We start from the raw sequence: 15,746 nt of genomic DNA on the forward strand, positions 1-15,746 counted from the left end.
TCGATATGGCCTGATGGTACGCGAAAATAATGAATTTTGACCGTAATTGACCAAAGAAATAATTTAATTAAATACCAACCTGTTATTTAAAGTAATAGAGATTTTGTTTTAAACTTAAATAATTGAATCCGTTGTTTATGACACAGATTTTTCATTTCAAATTGGACGTTTGAAAAATTAAATCTATAAGGATTTACATCATATTTAGTTAATATATCTTAAAAATTAAAGTGGATGTGTCTGTGTATAGTTCATAATAAATGAGTAAAGTAGATCCCAAATAACAGTACAATACAATAGACACACAATGGATTCAATATCTTATATCAATCAAGATTTGTCACATAGCTCATTTATTTGTCTTATTTTTTTAATAAGCCACTACTAAATCCGATAGATCTTTTCGTCCAATTGCCTCATCAATTTTGTCAACCTTCATTTGCACATTATGCTTCCATTTTTTTTAAATTGGACATACGCAAAATGAAGCTTTCCTCGTCTTGCAACACCAAGATGAAGATCTACAACATTTTGAGTGTGTCCAAATACTTGTTCAAAAATCTGGATTATCTCCACTTAGGAGTTATTTTGACTTACTTCATTCCATTTAATCTTCACACAGTTTGAAAATGCCATAACAAGGCGAAACAATTGTAACATTTAAAAAAAAAACATTTAATATGTAAATTAAAATGGAGTTCTACAAATTACAAAGTGTTAAATCTAATATAGTATAGTTTAAACAAGGCCATTTGAATGAGAATATTTTTTCAAGGAGGTATTTATTGAATATAATGAAGCAGTTTGTTGCGGGTATAATTTAGCGATTTAGTTATCAGATGCGTGCGAATTATTGATATTGGATGCGTTCACAAGGCGAACAAGGTGTTCGTGGCGCGCGTGTGAGAGTACCCTTAGCCTTTCGAGTTGGACCTCCAGTGTCGACACCTCGAATGTCATCAGTTCTCTGGAACAGTAAAACGAAGAGCAGTTAGGTACATATTGCTCACTCCTTTCAAGAACGTCATAAATCAAAAATCGTCAATTTTCAGTTGTGCATGTTTTCGGAATGCTCAGAAAATGTACTATATCCCAGAAAAAACGGCATATTTTTAACTTAATATTTACCCGCTACAGGGCAGAAAGTGTTATTTTTGCATTTTGAAGAAAAGGTATTGTGCAATTATTTTTTTTTAAATATTAAATATTTTTCAAATGGAGAAAAAACCTCCAGGTTTTACCTAAAAAGATCTGTTGCACAGTGAAACGTTCAATAAGTGGCTTGATATTTATTTTTAATACATTGTATTATATTTTTAAACTTTAAAAACGTTCTACTGAAAAATCAAGTTTTTGAATTATGACGTTCTTGAAAGGAGTGAGCAATATAGTCCTATAATCAACCTTAACACATTGACTGTCAGTGTCAGCCACCGGTGGCCGACACAAGGCATTTCAATTGTGTCTCCTTATATTGTACCTTATATTTGTACCTTATATTGTACCTTACTTGTCCGCCTCCGTAGTGTAATAGTCAGCACTCGGCTGCCGTACTGGAGGTCCCGGGCTCGATTCCCAGGGGGGGTCAAATCAATATAAATAATTTTTTTCACTCTAATATTTATTTAATATTACCCTGGACTGGTACCTGAAGCGGAGGCGGAGGGCTGATCATCTTTCCTTCGTGTGTTAACCCTTCGCTGCATCGTGTATCAAATTTGTTACATAGCCAAAAGTTAGTGTTAAAACACATAACAATATCTCATAAGAATAACCATTGCATGGTGTTTCAAATTTGATACATGAGTATATTCTTGATTTTTCTTTGTTAAAAGTTTTTCATTCTGTTTTTATTTATTTTTCATCTAATGCTTAGAGTAAGATACTATAGAATTTTTATTACTATTTAAAATGAAAAAAAGTCATACAACGAAGGGTTAACGATGAAAATAACACTGTGTTTATATGATGCAGTGCCCTGTGCACCATTTGGAGTGCGGATAAGGATTCGAATGAATGAAAAATTGTCATATAAAATCAATATAAGGTATAAAGTGTCCGCCTCCGGTGACCGACAAGACGCGATCAAAATGCCTTGTACACATTGTACAGGCCATCGGTGACTGACACTGGCAGTCAAAGTGTTAAGGTCCCTACAACATTATATCAACAGATATGGTTTCGTATCCACCCTGTAATTATCGTTCGTAGTCGTTAATAATCTGGACGCATTTTCTTACACGAAAAAGGCAAGTAATTAATTAACGAAAGTAAACGAAGCAACATTTTATTCGTATAATATCTTATTTTGTAGACGGAGGCGAAAATCAAAATTCTACAGTAATAATAATGATAATTTTGGATAATAATATTTGTCCGCCTCCGTGGTGTAATGGTGCTGGAGGTCTCGGGTTCGATTCCCAGGGGGGTTGAAAATAAATAATAATGATTCACCCTAATATTTATTTAATATTATCCTGAACTGGTCCCTGAGGCGCAGGATTAATCACTTTGCCTTCATGTAAGTAATAATCAAAATAACACTGCGCCAATACGATACAGTGCCCTATGCATCATTGGGTGCGAATAAGGTTTAGAAGAAGAAAAACATTTCAGTTTTTTTCTGACATTTTCTATAGAAAGAAAATAAAAATTCTATTTAGTTTATTTCACATTTAATTTATTTGATCAGTGACTAAGTTTCGTCGTTACCGACACCATAAGATCAGTCTATATTTTCGAGTTACCTATTTAGAAATTACATTATTTTTTGATATCGTACTGTATTAACGTCAAATAGTTGTATTTCATAACACATTGAAATCGTCAATCAAATTTAAGATATACTCGTAAATTTTTCATAAAAATAATTTATCAAAATACTTATCATGTATATTTAAATATATATATATATATATATATATATATATATATATATATATATATATATATATATATATATATATATATATATATATATACATATATATATACATATATGTATACATATATATATATATATATATATATATATATATATATATATATATATATATATATATATATATATATATATATATATATATATATATATATATATATATATAAATATATATATATATATATATATATATATATATATATATATATATATATATATATATATATATATATATATATATATATATATATATATATATATATATATATATATATATAATAATAATAAAACCCTTACCGCACCCCAATGGTGCATAGGGCACTGCTTCATATAAACGCAGTGATATCTCGATCGTTTACACATGAAGGAAAGGTGATCAGCCCTCCACTTCAGATACCAGTCCAGTGTAATATTGAATAAATATTAGAGTGAAAAAATCACTTGTATTTATTAAACCCCCCTGGGAATCGAACCCGGGACCTCCAGAACGGTAGCCGAGCATGCTGACCATTACACTACGGAAGCGGACAAATATATGTATACCTATATATATATATATATATATATATATATATATATATATATATATATATATATATATATATATATATATATATATATTTGTATATATATATATATATATATATATATATATATATATATATACATATATATATATATATATATATAAATATATAAATATTTAAATATATATTTATATAAATATATATATACACAAATATATGTGTGTGTGTACATACATTTACCATATCATGTTTTTTTAATACAAAAAAAACATCTTTTAAGTAAAAATGTAGGTGGGCCTCATTAAAAACTTGTCAATCTAAATACTTCATTATTTGGTACTGGAAACGTTTATTTGGTTAACCTAGAATGTAAAATATTGCAATAATTTATTGCTTTTATTTGTACCGTAGGTATTTTCGTCCAAAATAAATTCAATTAAACCTCTCGGTGACATTTATTGCACACAAAAAAAATGTCTCGAGCATTAAAGTGCTATTCACACATTTTGAACGATCGGCGAGTTTTTTGCGATCAAAAATAATTGCAGATAATACTTTTTTGTCCACAATTTGGTCGATCGAAGGATGCAATTTGGGCGATCCAAGACGCTTTCGCCAAGGTTTACGCGTACTGAATAACAATGGATAGATTTACCTTTTTAGGTAGTATTCTGCCTCATCCTGTGGACTGATGGTGTACTGGTTCGACAAGTACCACAGCCGCTGTTCTTTCAGATTCGAAGTGAGCTGCAATTCAAAAGACAATATAATATATTACCATTATTTCTATTTTTACTGGTAGGGAAATTTAGAAACAGAAACAAGGAAATACATAATTAGAAAACATGGAGAACAGTATTTTTATGTGAAATTCCCTTTTGTCGAGATAACAATCTCATATTTTGGTTATTTGAGTTTTCTTTAATAATTCGCATTTTAAATACTTATAACATTAAAGCTTGTTGAATTATGAAAACGCTTCCCTAATACATATTCAATCAATCAAAATATTATACAAATTAAATATGTATTCAATATTAATATTATACATATTAATATTGAATACATATTAAATGTAGCTGATATTTTATTTTTTATTACATTTTTGATAAATATTTACGATTTTTCTTATAAACATATAAGCAAATAACAAATAATGTTCTAAAGGAAATAAAAGAATAACAGATTGTGTGTATGAAATATATATGAAGTATTTATGTATTTGGAAAAAAATCAAGAAACCAACTAACTAAACGTATGTAGGTACATAATGCATAATGTCTTGAAGTGTAAAATATATGTTACATATATTTTTCGTTAAAAAAAATTGTGTTCTTACGACAAACATAAATACTTTGGTTCAATGCTTTAAGATAAGCTTGTGTTTGTAAGTAGGAATCAACATGTGACAGAGAGAGTTCTAGACTAGAAACAGCAACACAGATTCCGTGGGACAAACCACTGTATCACTGCTCAAAATGCACGACAAATCGTTCACTCCTTTCAAGAACGTCATAAATAAAAAATCGTCAATTTTCAGTTGTGCATTTTTTCGCAATGCCCAGAAAATTTACTATATCCCAGCAAAAGCGCCATATTTTTAACTTAATATTTACCCGCTACAGGGCAGATGGTGTTGTTTTTGCATTTTGAATAAAAGTATTGTTTAATTATTTTTTTAAATATACTAAATGTTTTTCAAATGGAGAAAAAAACCTACAGGTTTTACCTAAAAAGATCTGTTGCACAGTAAAAAGTTCAGTAAGTGGCTTGATATTTATTTTTAATACTTTGTATTATATTTTTAAACATTAAAAACGTTCTCCTGAAAAATCAAGTTTTTTTTATTTATGACGTTCTTGAAAGGAGTGAGTGATATAGTATTCCCCAAAAAATGTGCTGTATTCATTTTTTTCATATTTCAGTGCTGCACTATCATCATCTTCTGAAACTAAAGACAGTAATCTAAGAATTTTCAATGTTCTTAACCTGATCATATCGCGACTGCAACAGATTCTGTCTAGCCAACTGCGTTTGTGCGAAATCCCTGAGTCCAATGACTGCAGAACGTGGGGACATATCACTCCTTAGCTGCCTCTCCTTAGCTTCCTTCTCAGCCGATTCCTGACATTGAAAAAATAAAGAAATACGAAATATTATTTAAAAAATTTTGGATAGTTTATTTAGCGACATTTTCATAAAATACTACCTTAAGGGCGCTTAGTTCAGTAAATTAATCAAATAATCCAGGTTCGGATATTGCATACAAATAAAAGAGTCTTTGCTAAAAAAAAAACTTTATAAATGCAATCATAGGTAGCTGTTATGAACTCAATCATGGAACAGGATGAAATGGATCATATATGTATGATTTAAAAAAATGATTAGTGTGGTTGTCAATCATGGGTAGAATGGTGAATGTTACAAGTGTGTAAAGTGATCACTTAACCAGCCTATTATAGTTCATAATCCCTGCAAATATCCAGACTTCCATATTCTTCTTCATCTATGTTGAGATGTAAATAAAAAAAGGTAATGTAAATTACACAAATTCTAGTAAATATTCGTGGATTCACATACCAATTTGGTGGCACTTCCAAGGTTGAGAGTATTCCATATATCAACAGTGATTTATTGAACCAGTAATGGTTTTAGATGTTTCCCAACTTCCCGTTCAATTGTGCAATATACTTGGGAAGCTACAACTTGACTCGTTTCACAATGATTACAAAGACCCACCTTCCCACATATTTGAAAATTAGTGTTGCTGATACGGATGAATGTAAAGGAGTACATAATGCGAACACTAAAGAAGAATTAATTATCTCTAATTTGACATCGACTGTTGCAAGAATCTTCCTCTGCTTGGTACCTTCAGCGTTGGCGATCGCTCTGACAAAGGCTTATCCCATAAAATATGCTTTTCAAGAGAGATCTATCAGGAAGAATAGATGTTTCTGCATCAGATCCGGGAATGGGGCTCGGAGAGCTTGCAATGAAACTTGATATTCGACAAATGTTTTCTGTCTGATCCATCTCTTCTTAGAAATACTTCGTTTGTGACCCTATACATCCAGATAGTGTATGATATATATCAGGCCCCTAGCATCTTAGTCCATATGACACTCCTCAAGTTGAGATTGGCTGGACATATACAGAGAATGCCGAATACACGGTCCCTAAATTAAACTTGACTGGACACCCAGATGGAAGGAAAAAAGTAGGAAAACCAAGACTAAGGTGGGTGGCTGAAGTGAGAAAGGATGCGGCTTCTCCAGGTGGTAAGCTGGAAGCCAGCTGCTGAGGAAAAGAGGGGTTGAAGGTGAATGTTGCGGGATACCAAGGCTCGATATTGGATGTATCGCCATCAAAGAAAGAAATACATCCAGAGAATACGTAGCGTTCTGCAAATAAGCCACATTTCAAACGCTTCTATCTGATTCATTGTATTCACCTTTTGAGTCCAAGCCTCAAAGCCATATAGCAAAAGCACTTAATAAGTCTTTGTCGAAGTTCCAGGTTGCAAGAATACATGTTTCAAAAGGTTTCCTTACCTTAGCAGCCAATCCTGCCTTGGCTGCTTCGTTCCTCTCCACGTCGAACAGATTGACTCTCTCTGCAGCCAGCGTTCTCTCCAGCGCCCTCAGCCTGATGCATTCTGCCAGGAGTTTCTCCGAATCCCTCACTTGGCGGAGAGCAGCCTCCTCTTCTTTCATGTACTTGCACAGCATCTCGTACTTCCGTAGCTCAGTGGGACCCTGAGATAGTGGATTGGCCTAAAAAGTATAAAGATTGTTAGAGATTTTTGTCTTCCCGTCGTCATCTTCTTCATTTATGTTACTTATAACATCGTCATTATCTATAATCCTTTCTGATCATGGTTTATCGCTACGCTCTTCTAAAAAATAATGATTTCCATTCCTTGGCATTAGACATCATTCATATGTAATTCCTGTAGTAATAATGGATTGCCTTAAAAAGTTCTTCTTAGGGACTTCTTTATTTTCATCATCACCTTTTTCATTTATATTACTCATAACATCCTCATCATCCATAATCCATTCAGATCATGGTCTATCCTTACGTTCTTCTCAAGAGAGATGATTTCCATTCCTTGATATAAGACATAATTTTTTAGCATTTTCAAAATCCATCCATGTTAACGTAAATTTCACTTGGTAAATACCTCTATTTCTTAAAATCTATTATGGCACCTTTTTAAAACACAGTGTGTGAAGCTAAATCTAAAATTTAGAGTTGTGTCCTTGGGACGTTGAAGGTTGAATAGGAGTTGTTTCTTTTCTTTATCAGTGGGATCAAAGACAATTACAATCTACCCTTTTGACCACTACTGTCCTTGATTTCTCTACATTTTCTGAGCATTCCAGGGCTTGTCTGGTAGTTGGCTGGCACAAGTGATCACTTTATACACTTTTGTAACGAGATGTTCAATAATAGATAGAATGCAGAACTAATCATTTAAGCCAGCCAAATGCCAGGTCGTAAGCCTTGCAGTGCTCAGACTTCCATCATCATTCCTATAAAACGATAAATGCTTCATCTCAAATTGAAACACCTATAATATACCTTTTAATATGACTAAAATAAAGAAAAAAATAAGGTTATTACAAAGATGATTCATTACCACGTATCCTGATGTCATATCGGATGTGTAAGCTAGAACACCGCCAGTGTCCATTAAATTTGGCTTGTAAAAGTTTCTGGTTGACTTTGTGACAAAATTCTCTTCGTAGTGATAAAGAAGACGTATCTCCATTGTTGCTACTAAGAACGTCTTTTGTGCTACGTCTTCAGTAGCTGGTATTTCAGGGTGGCGATGAAATCGTTCCGTAATTGTCTGAAAAGAAAAAGAAGAGGTTATAATAAGATAAATCTACCCTAAAAATAGTGAAAAAATGTAAACCAGATAAAAATTTATAAATCTTATGAAAGAAAATACAGCTTAGTTATCAATTAATTAGATTTTTATAAGATTTTCATATTAAAATCATCTCTTGGCATAGTTAATACTACGAAATATGCTTTATTTTATAAACATAAGTAAATGCTGCCTATCTCAGAATAGGTATTTACCATACTTAGTAAGGATAGACAGTGTATAATATGTTTGCTTATTAAAATATTTTAATTTAATTTTACTTTATTGTATTAGATATCCTTTTACAAACAGAAATGATTTTTTAATAAAACAAGCCTCGATTGTCGGCTGTGAACTGAACCAACTTGAAAACAAATATAAACTTTTTATTGTTATTGAGGACATTGGACAACAACATATGTCCTATTTTGAAAAAAATATTTGCTCGTAGATTCCTATTTAGAAACGTAGGGTATTTAACGTAGGCAAAGGTAGATTATTAAAAAAAAGCCCTATACTTCTTAAATAAGGTGTGAAAAACAAACTGCGCTATTTAACATGTGAACAAATATATTTGTTTTTTTACTGTCTCCTCTAAAAAACAGGTTTTTTCATACGTGTGGTTTTGTCCCTAAATCGTAAATTGAAATATAAAACTTACAGCAACGTTCCGATGTACATCATCTTCTTCGTTATCAAAATAAAAAAACTCGATATCTCGGGAATATAAACTGAAACGATTAAAAATAGCATGAAAATGTCACGAAGCTACAAAACACATAATCAGATATATTGCTTTGTGTTATACAACGCGATATATGTATATAATATATACAATATATATATATATATATATATATATATATATATATATATATATATATATATATATATATATATATATATATATATATATATATATATATATATATATATATATATATATATATATATATATATATATATATATATATATATATATATATATATAAATATATATATATATATATATATATATATATATATATATATTTATATATATAAATATATGTATATATATATATATATATATATATATATATATATATATATATATATATATATATATATATAGTTATATATATATATAACGTGGTAATATTTTTCTATCTATCTATCTGATTCTGACAGTTTAGAATATTATATTTTTTCTATCTGATGTCTTTTGTTTTATTCAGTGCGACGCATGCGACATCTGGTGGTAGAACTGTTTTATGTAGGTACTATTTATAAGTACTTAATAAAATGTATAGGTAGGTACAAAGGTATTTTATTACACTAATATATATATATATATATATATATATATATATATATATATATATATATATATATATATATATATATATATATATATATATATATATATATATATATATATATATATATATATATATATATATATATATATATATATATATATATATATATATATATATATATATATATATATATATATATATATATATATATATATATATATATATATTTATATATAAATATAAACATATATAATAACTATGTAATGATCAAATTAGAAGGGGTAGGACGCAAGTAACAAATAGACAATAATAAGTACACAGTAATATTTTAATGAAAATTATCCTTGAAACACAATGATTCAAGTGAAAATATGAATAATAATGATATGTAGGTACTCATAATATTTTCAAAAGTTCGGTTTGGAAGATAAACATATTGTAGTCAAACAGAAGAAAGTGACAAAGTGCATTTTTTACAAAGACGTGATGATTGATCATTATTTGATATCTTACTAGCTTAATATTGCCCTGAAAAAAACCCCAAAGGATTTTGAAGGATTTTGAACTTGGAAGTATAATATACTGACTTGTTTAAAATGACTAACTGCATTGATGTTTATTTTCTTGCCAAGCAAAAGTGACTTAAATGGCCCTCCTGAACATTTTGCATTTTGGTAATCGGTCACATCCTCCTGTACGACTACAATATGTGTATATTCATACATAAAATTATGCTTTTTTTTAATTTTTCATTTACCCATCTTCTCTGTCGATATACTCCTCGCTGAGTGTGCGATGCGTTGTTGTCATCCGCGATAAATGATCAAATCTAGGTTCATCATAAAACTCTAATGTTCTGTTGCAATCCATGCACTTCTCGGGACTCGACATTTCATACTTGTGTTCTAAAAGACAAATGCATAATATATATATATATATATATATATATATATATATATATATATATATATATATATATATATATATATATATATATATATATATATATATATATATATATATATATATATATATATATATATATATATATATATATATATATATATATATATATATATATATATATATATATATATATATATATATATATATATATATATATATATATATATATATATATATATATATATATATATATATATATATATATATATATATATATATATATATATATATATATATATATATATATATATATATATGTATATATATATATATATATATATATATATATATAACGTGGTAATATTTTCCTTTTGAAAATTAAGTGTAAATAATATGTAAAGTGAATAATATGTAATCATATAGATATAAAAATTATTGTAAAGATTAATTAAGAATAAACTTTTATTGTCGTTTCTTTAATTACAAAGCAACACATTGTTTATTTTATTATTATACACCCACTTTACATATTATTTACTCTTAATTTTCAAAAGGAAAATATTACCACGTTATAAAACGACAATTTTGTTAATCAAAAATAAATGAAAAAGGGAAAAGAAGAGCATGGACCACAATAGCTCAAGAATGTGTTAATAAATATAATAATACTAATCACTCAGTCACTGACTTTTCCCCAAGTTATCTTTTATATGGTACAGATGTAAATATTTTACCCAACGAATTAAAACAAGGAAAATCTAATAATGACTGGATTAGAGACAGGAAAATAGCGCTTGAAAATACAATAAAATCACATAATTACAATAAAACATTATTTGACAAAAATAGAATAGGCTGCGAATTCAACGTAGGAGACATGGTGTATGTGGAAAATGGAAACAAGCTAAACAGAAAAAAATTGGATGAACTAAAAATTGGACCTTATAAAATTATTGAAAAAATTTCTAACTCAATATACAGAATTGATACAGGTCACAAAAAAATAAAATCAAACCTTTATCATATCAGTAAACTTATACCAGTCCCTTCACTACAAGAAGATGATCCGGAGGACGAGTGAAAATTTTACTATGAATTTTCATCCCCAAGGGGGGAGATGTAATAAAATAACTAGGTACCTACCCATACATTTTATTAAGTACCTACAAATAGTACCTACATAAAACAGTTCTACCAACAGATGTCGCATGCGTCACTCAGAAGAAAACAAAAGACTTCCGATAATATTATTAACTGTCAGAATCATATAGATATAAAAATTATTGTAAAGATTAATTAAGAATAAACTTTTATTGTCGTTTCTTTAATTACAAAGCAACACATTGTTTATTTTATTATTATACACCCACTTTACATATTATTTACACTTAATTTTCAAAAGGAAAATATTACCACGTTATATATATATATATATATATATATATATATATATATATATATATATATATATATATATATATATATATATATATATATATATATATATATATATATATATATATACATATACATATAAATATATATATATATATATATATATATATATATATATATATATATATATATATATATATATATATATAAATATCTCAAGATAGATGAAGAAGTAATTTTCCAATAAAAGAATATGTCTAAAATAGAATATGACACAAATGCTGACAAAAAGCTGAGTGTAAACAATATCCTTCTTTATTTATACAATAATATAGTTTGCGTTAAAATAACTATTGAGTGGAGAAACCCAGATGGACATACTCAAAATGTTGTGAAGTTAATTTAAAAATAAAAATATAATAAATAGATATAACCACAAGGTAACTGCCGAATCAATTAATGAAAAATTACTTCTGGGCCATTGATTATTTATTGAGCCCTAAGGGTTGTTTACAAGTTTTTAAACCTTGCTGAACTATGACAATGAATAAAACTAAATAATTTAATATGCAATGAATAACTCATTTTTAAAAAAAATATCATTTTTGACATCTCATCAAAGATGCATAAGAATATGGAAGTCTGTGCATTTACGGGGCTTACGACCGTCATAGGCTGGTTTAGTGATCACTTTACACACGTGTAACATTCACCAATTCTACCCATTATTGACCCATTATTTCAATAGTGTGGTTACACTATTGAAATTCTTGGATGCTCTAAGTATATGAACCAATTTCGAAACGTTGTTCTTGAATCATTACAACTTCACTAGAAACGTCTATTGTTGAGATGAAAAGAAGCCTTTTAATTGAGCAGAAACTCTTTTATTAGTATGTGAGATCCGAATCCTGGATTATAATCACATACCTGAGAAACGCCAGAAAATATCATTTTTATTATTTTAGCTTATAATTTGACCAGTTAATTTATTTACAACATTTTGAGTGTGTCCAAATACTTGTTCCCAAAAGAGTGCTAAAAAGATATTTTATATTGACCATATAATTTGAGAGGTGAGTATACCTTTTAAGTAATCTTCTCTTCCTCTCTTAAAGAATTCTGTTATGATGCCTTCATTATAGTCATAGGCAATCTCCGTTAGATTATCAGGTCTCCTTTCAAACCACTCGTGCCTAGAATTTTTTTAAGAGTGCTTTAAATAGAGATCTCGTTTTGTTAATGTGCCAAGTCATATGTATTTACTTATGTAAGAATCATATTTACTTTGTCAATAATCGAGTGTACGAATAATCATCATACTTGCATAGTCTTTTTACAATGCCATCCATTGTTGAATACGGTGAGAACTTTTCAAGAATTTGCTTCTTGAATCTCAGTACCTTTTTGCTTCCTGGATAACGTTCCTCATATTCTACAATAAAAAGACAATCATAGTACATATTTTGTCTTAGCACTTTTCCGTGTCTGTCTGCTGTGCTGGTCGGGGTTGTGGGCGTCTGTGTACCGGCCAACGTCGAGTCGGAATCGGATCTAGCTGACTAATTGAATTAAACACTAATCCATTTCACTGCCTACACTGGGGTACTTCTAGAAAATTTGGTGACTTACAATCTTGTATTTATTTAGATTGGCAGTGACAGGTATATTGAAAGCTTTTATTAAATTCACAGTAAAATCGGGATACAATTTTATTTTGTTTCACATTTTCAATAAATTTCTCGACTTAGTTTAAAAAAATTGCTTAGCAAGAGCAGATCTGCCAGGAAGCCTAGATGCTTCTTGTGGGACAGCTTTCATTCATAGAACAGTAAAATCCCAGATATCCCGGAAAAAAAGTGGGCAAAAATTATTTATACAGCTGTGGAAATCAACTTAAAACAACAAAGTTAAAAAAAAGTAAAAAAAAATATATATACCAGCCGTCGAGATATCCAATCTTTCAACCCAACTGATTGGCATGTCAAACTGCTTTTTGGCTGCTTCCTCTTCCATTTCCGGCAAGAGCTTAAGCCAACAAAAGCGATTCCAGACGTCGAAATTCTCTGGAACTACTTCCTCCTGAAGATTCACCTAGAAAAAAACATTTAATTATTCAATTTATATTTGGAGCACTAACTTTGCGATTTTCCATTTTTTAATTAAATTGTAACTTTGTTTTAAAATCACTAGAAATATTGTATTATAACTTAATTATAATGTCTACCGGTTTCGAAGCTAACCGCTGTCTTGAGAAAGAAGCGGTTAGCTTTGAAACCGGTAGACATTACAATTAAGTTATAATAAAATATTTATAGTGATTTTAAAACAAAGCTACATTTTAATTATATTTAAGTATATCTTTAGTCTTTCAGACACTAATGCTGCAAAATGATATCAACCAAAAGGTCTAATTTTCATCAATGTACGAGTAAAATAAAAATTTAATTAGTTTATAAGCCAACACGAAACTCATTAATTCTGATTAAAATGTCTCACCTGATTTTTATTATATGGTATGTACAAAAAATAAAATAAGAATCAGATCAGACTGTTGAATAAGAATGAATGATTTTCGTATTTTTGTACAAACTAATTTGATTTCTGTTATTCTTTTTTATTACGGATTTTTTGCGGAGACCCCACCTAGCTACCTTTTGTCTTTTTTATTTATTTTTTATTTTCTATTTTTACATCATGTACACACAAAAAAAGAAAATAAATTAAAATAAAAAGTAATTACACAACTTTTACAATATCAATTATATTGATCATTTACCCATATCTTTATTTGCTTCTCATCCATATTTTTGTTTGCCCTCTTTCCTCCGTTGGTAATAAATTTAAAATGCTCGTAACTATGTAACAATAAATATGGAAGTGTTTTACACACTTCCATATTTATTGTTCCCTCTTGGGACCAATATCCCTTCGTTTTTGGTGAAGTGGGTACACCAATACTAGTAATTTTGCATTTTTAATGGTAGTTTTTAAATATGTACAGTTTTTGGTAGTTTTTAAAAATACACTTAATTTAGTTTTTAATACTTACGTAATAATTTTTATGATTAAAAATGCTCTCTACTTTAAGGTAATCTCCGTGGTCGATTTCATATCTGAATCCCGTTGATGGTTCAATGTAAAACGGTGTTTCGATTTCAGGTTGGTCTACAACTATTTCTTCTTCTATTTCATCACTCGGTTTAGTTTCAGCTTCTTCATCACCCTCCTCTTCTTCACCTTCGCCTTCTATTTGTTCTTCTTCTTCAACATCACCTTGTTCTTCATTTTCCTCTGGTTCGGGTTCTTCGATTGGTTCTTCGACTTTTGGAAAATCAATTTGAATTGGATTTCCTTCTTCATCAAACACTTCTACACCTGCCCCTTCTTTGTGGCCTTCTTCCTCTTCTGGAATATCATCGACTGGCTTTCTTGGTGGTAGAACTAAAACCCAAGCATGCACTCTCCAGCCGTGCAATTCGTCATACGGTGGCTTTTCTAGTTCCTGGTGATGAGATAAATAATTTTTGATTAATGTTTTACTTACTAAATACCACCATTACTTAAAATCTACTGTGACACGTGTTTCGATGCATTCCGCATCATTTTCAAACACCGTTTGTAAAGCTAATTCTAATTTTTAGAGTTGGGTCCTTGGGACGTTGAATAAAAAATGGATAGATTTTACCACAAAGTGACTGCCGAATCAATTAATGAAAATAATTTTTGAATGAAATGAAGATACAATGTATTTTGATGCTTTGTATATTAAAGTAGTGAGAGAGATTGTATGTTAT

At 29.2% G+C, this 15,746-nt stretch overlaps 1 protein-coding gene across 1 annotated transcript in view; it reads right to left on the reverse strand.

Moving 5' to 3' along the window:
• Positions 1-649: 649 nt before the first annotated feature.
• The window catches only part of lobo (coiled-coil domain-containing protein lost boys), a 149,936-nt gene continuing 134,839 nt past the window's right edge, over positions 650-15,746 (reverse strand). Inside the window, exons 5-15 of the mRNA XM_088262760.1 lie at positions 15,002-15,454; positions 13,890-14,043; positions 13,237-13,384; positions 13,036-13,145; positions 10,406-10,553; positions 9,009-9,078; positions 8,114-8,326; positions 7,023-7,244; positions 5,458-5,592; positions 4,124-4,215; positions 650-967 (exon numbers count right to left, since the gene is read on the reverse strand). Of these exons, the coding sequence (XP_088118886.1) occupies positions 829-967; positions 4,124-4,215; positions 5,458-5,592; positions 7,023-7,244; positions 8,114-8,326; positions 9,009-9,078; positions 10,406-10,553; positions 13,036-13,145; positions 13,237-13,384; positions 13,890-14,043; positions 15,002-15,454 (1,884 nt within the window). The 3' untranslated portion in view covers positions 650-828. The remainder of the gene's footprint in view (positions 968-4,123; positions 4,216-5,457; positions 5,593-7,022; positions 7,245-8,113; positions 8,327-9,008; positions 9,079-10,405; positions 10,554-13,035; positions 13,146-13,236; positions 13,385-13,889; positions 14,044-15,001; positions 15,455-15,746) is intronic.

This window comes from Brachycentrus maculatus, unplaced genomic scaffold, assembly GCF_059751285.1.
Source record: "Brachycentrus maculatus isolate JH-2025_06_01 unplaced genomic scaffold, ASM5975128v1 h1tg000188l, whole genome shotgun sequence".
NCBI classification, from domain to species: domain Eukaryota; kingdom Metazoa; phylum Arthropoda; class Insecta; order Trichoptera; family Brachycentridae; genus Brachycentrus; species Brachycentrus maculatus.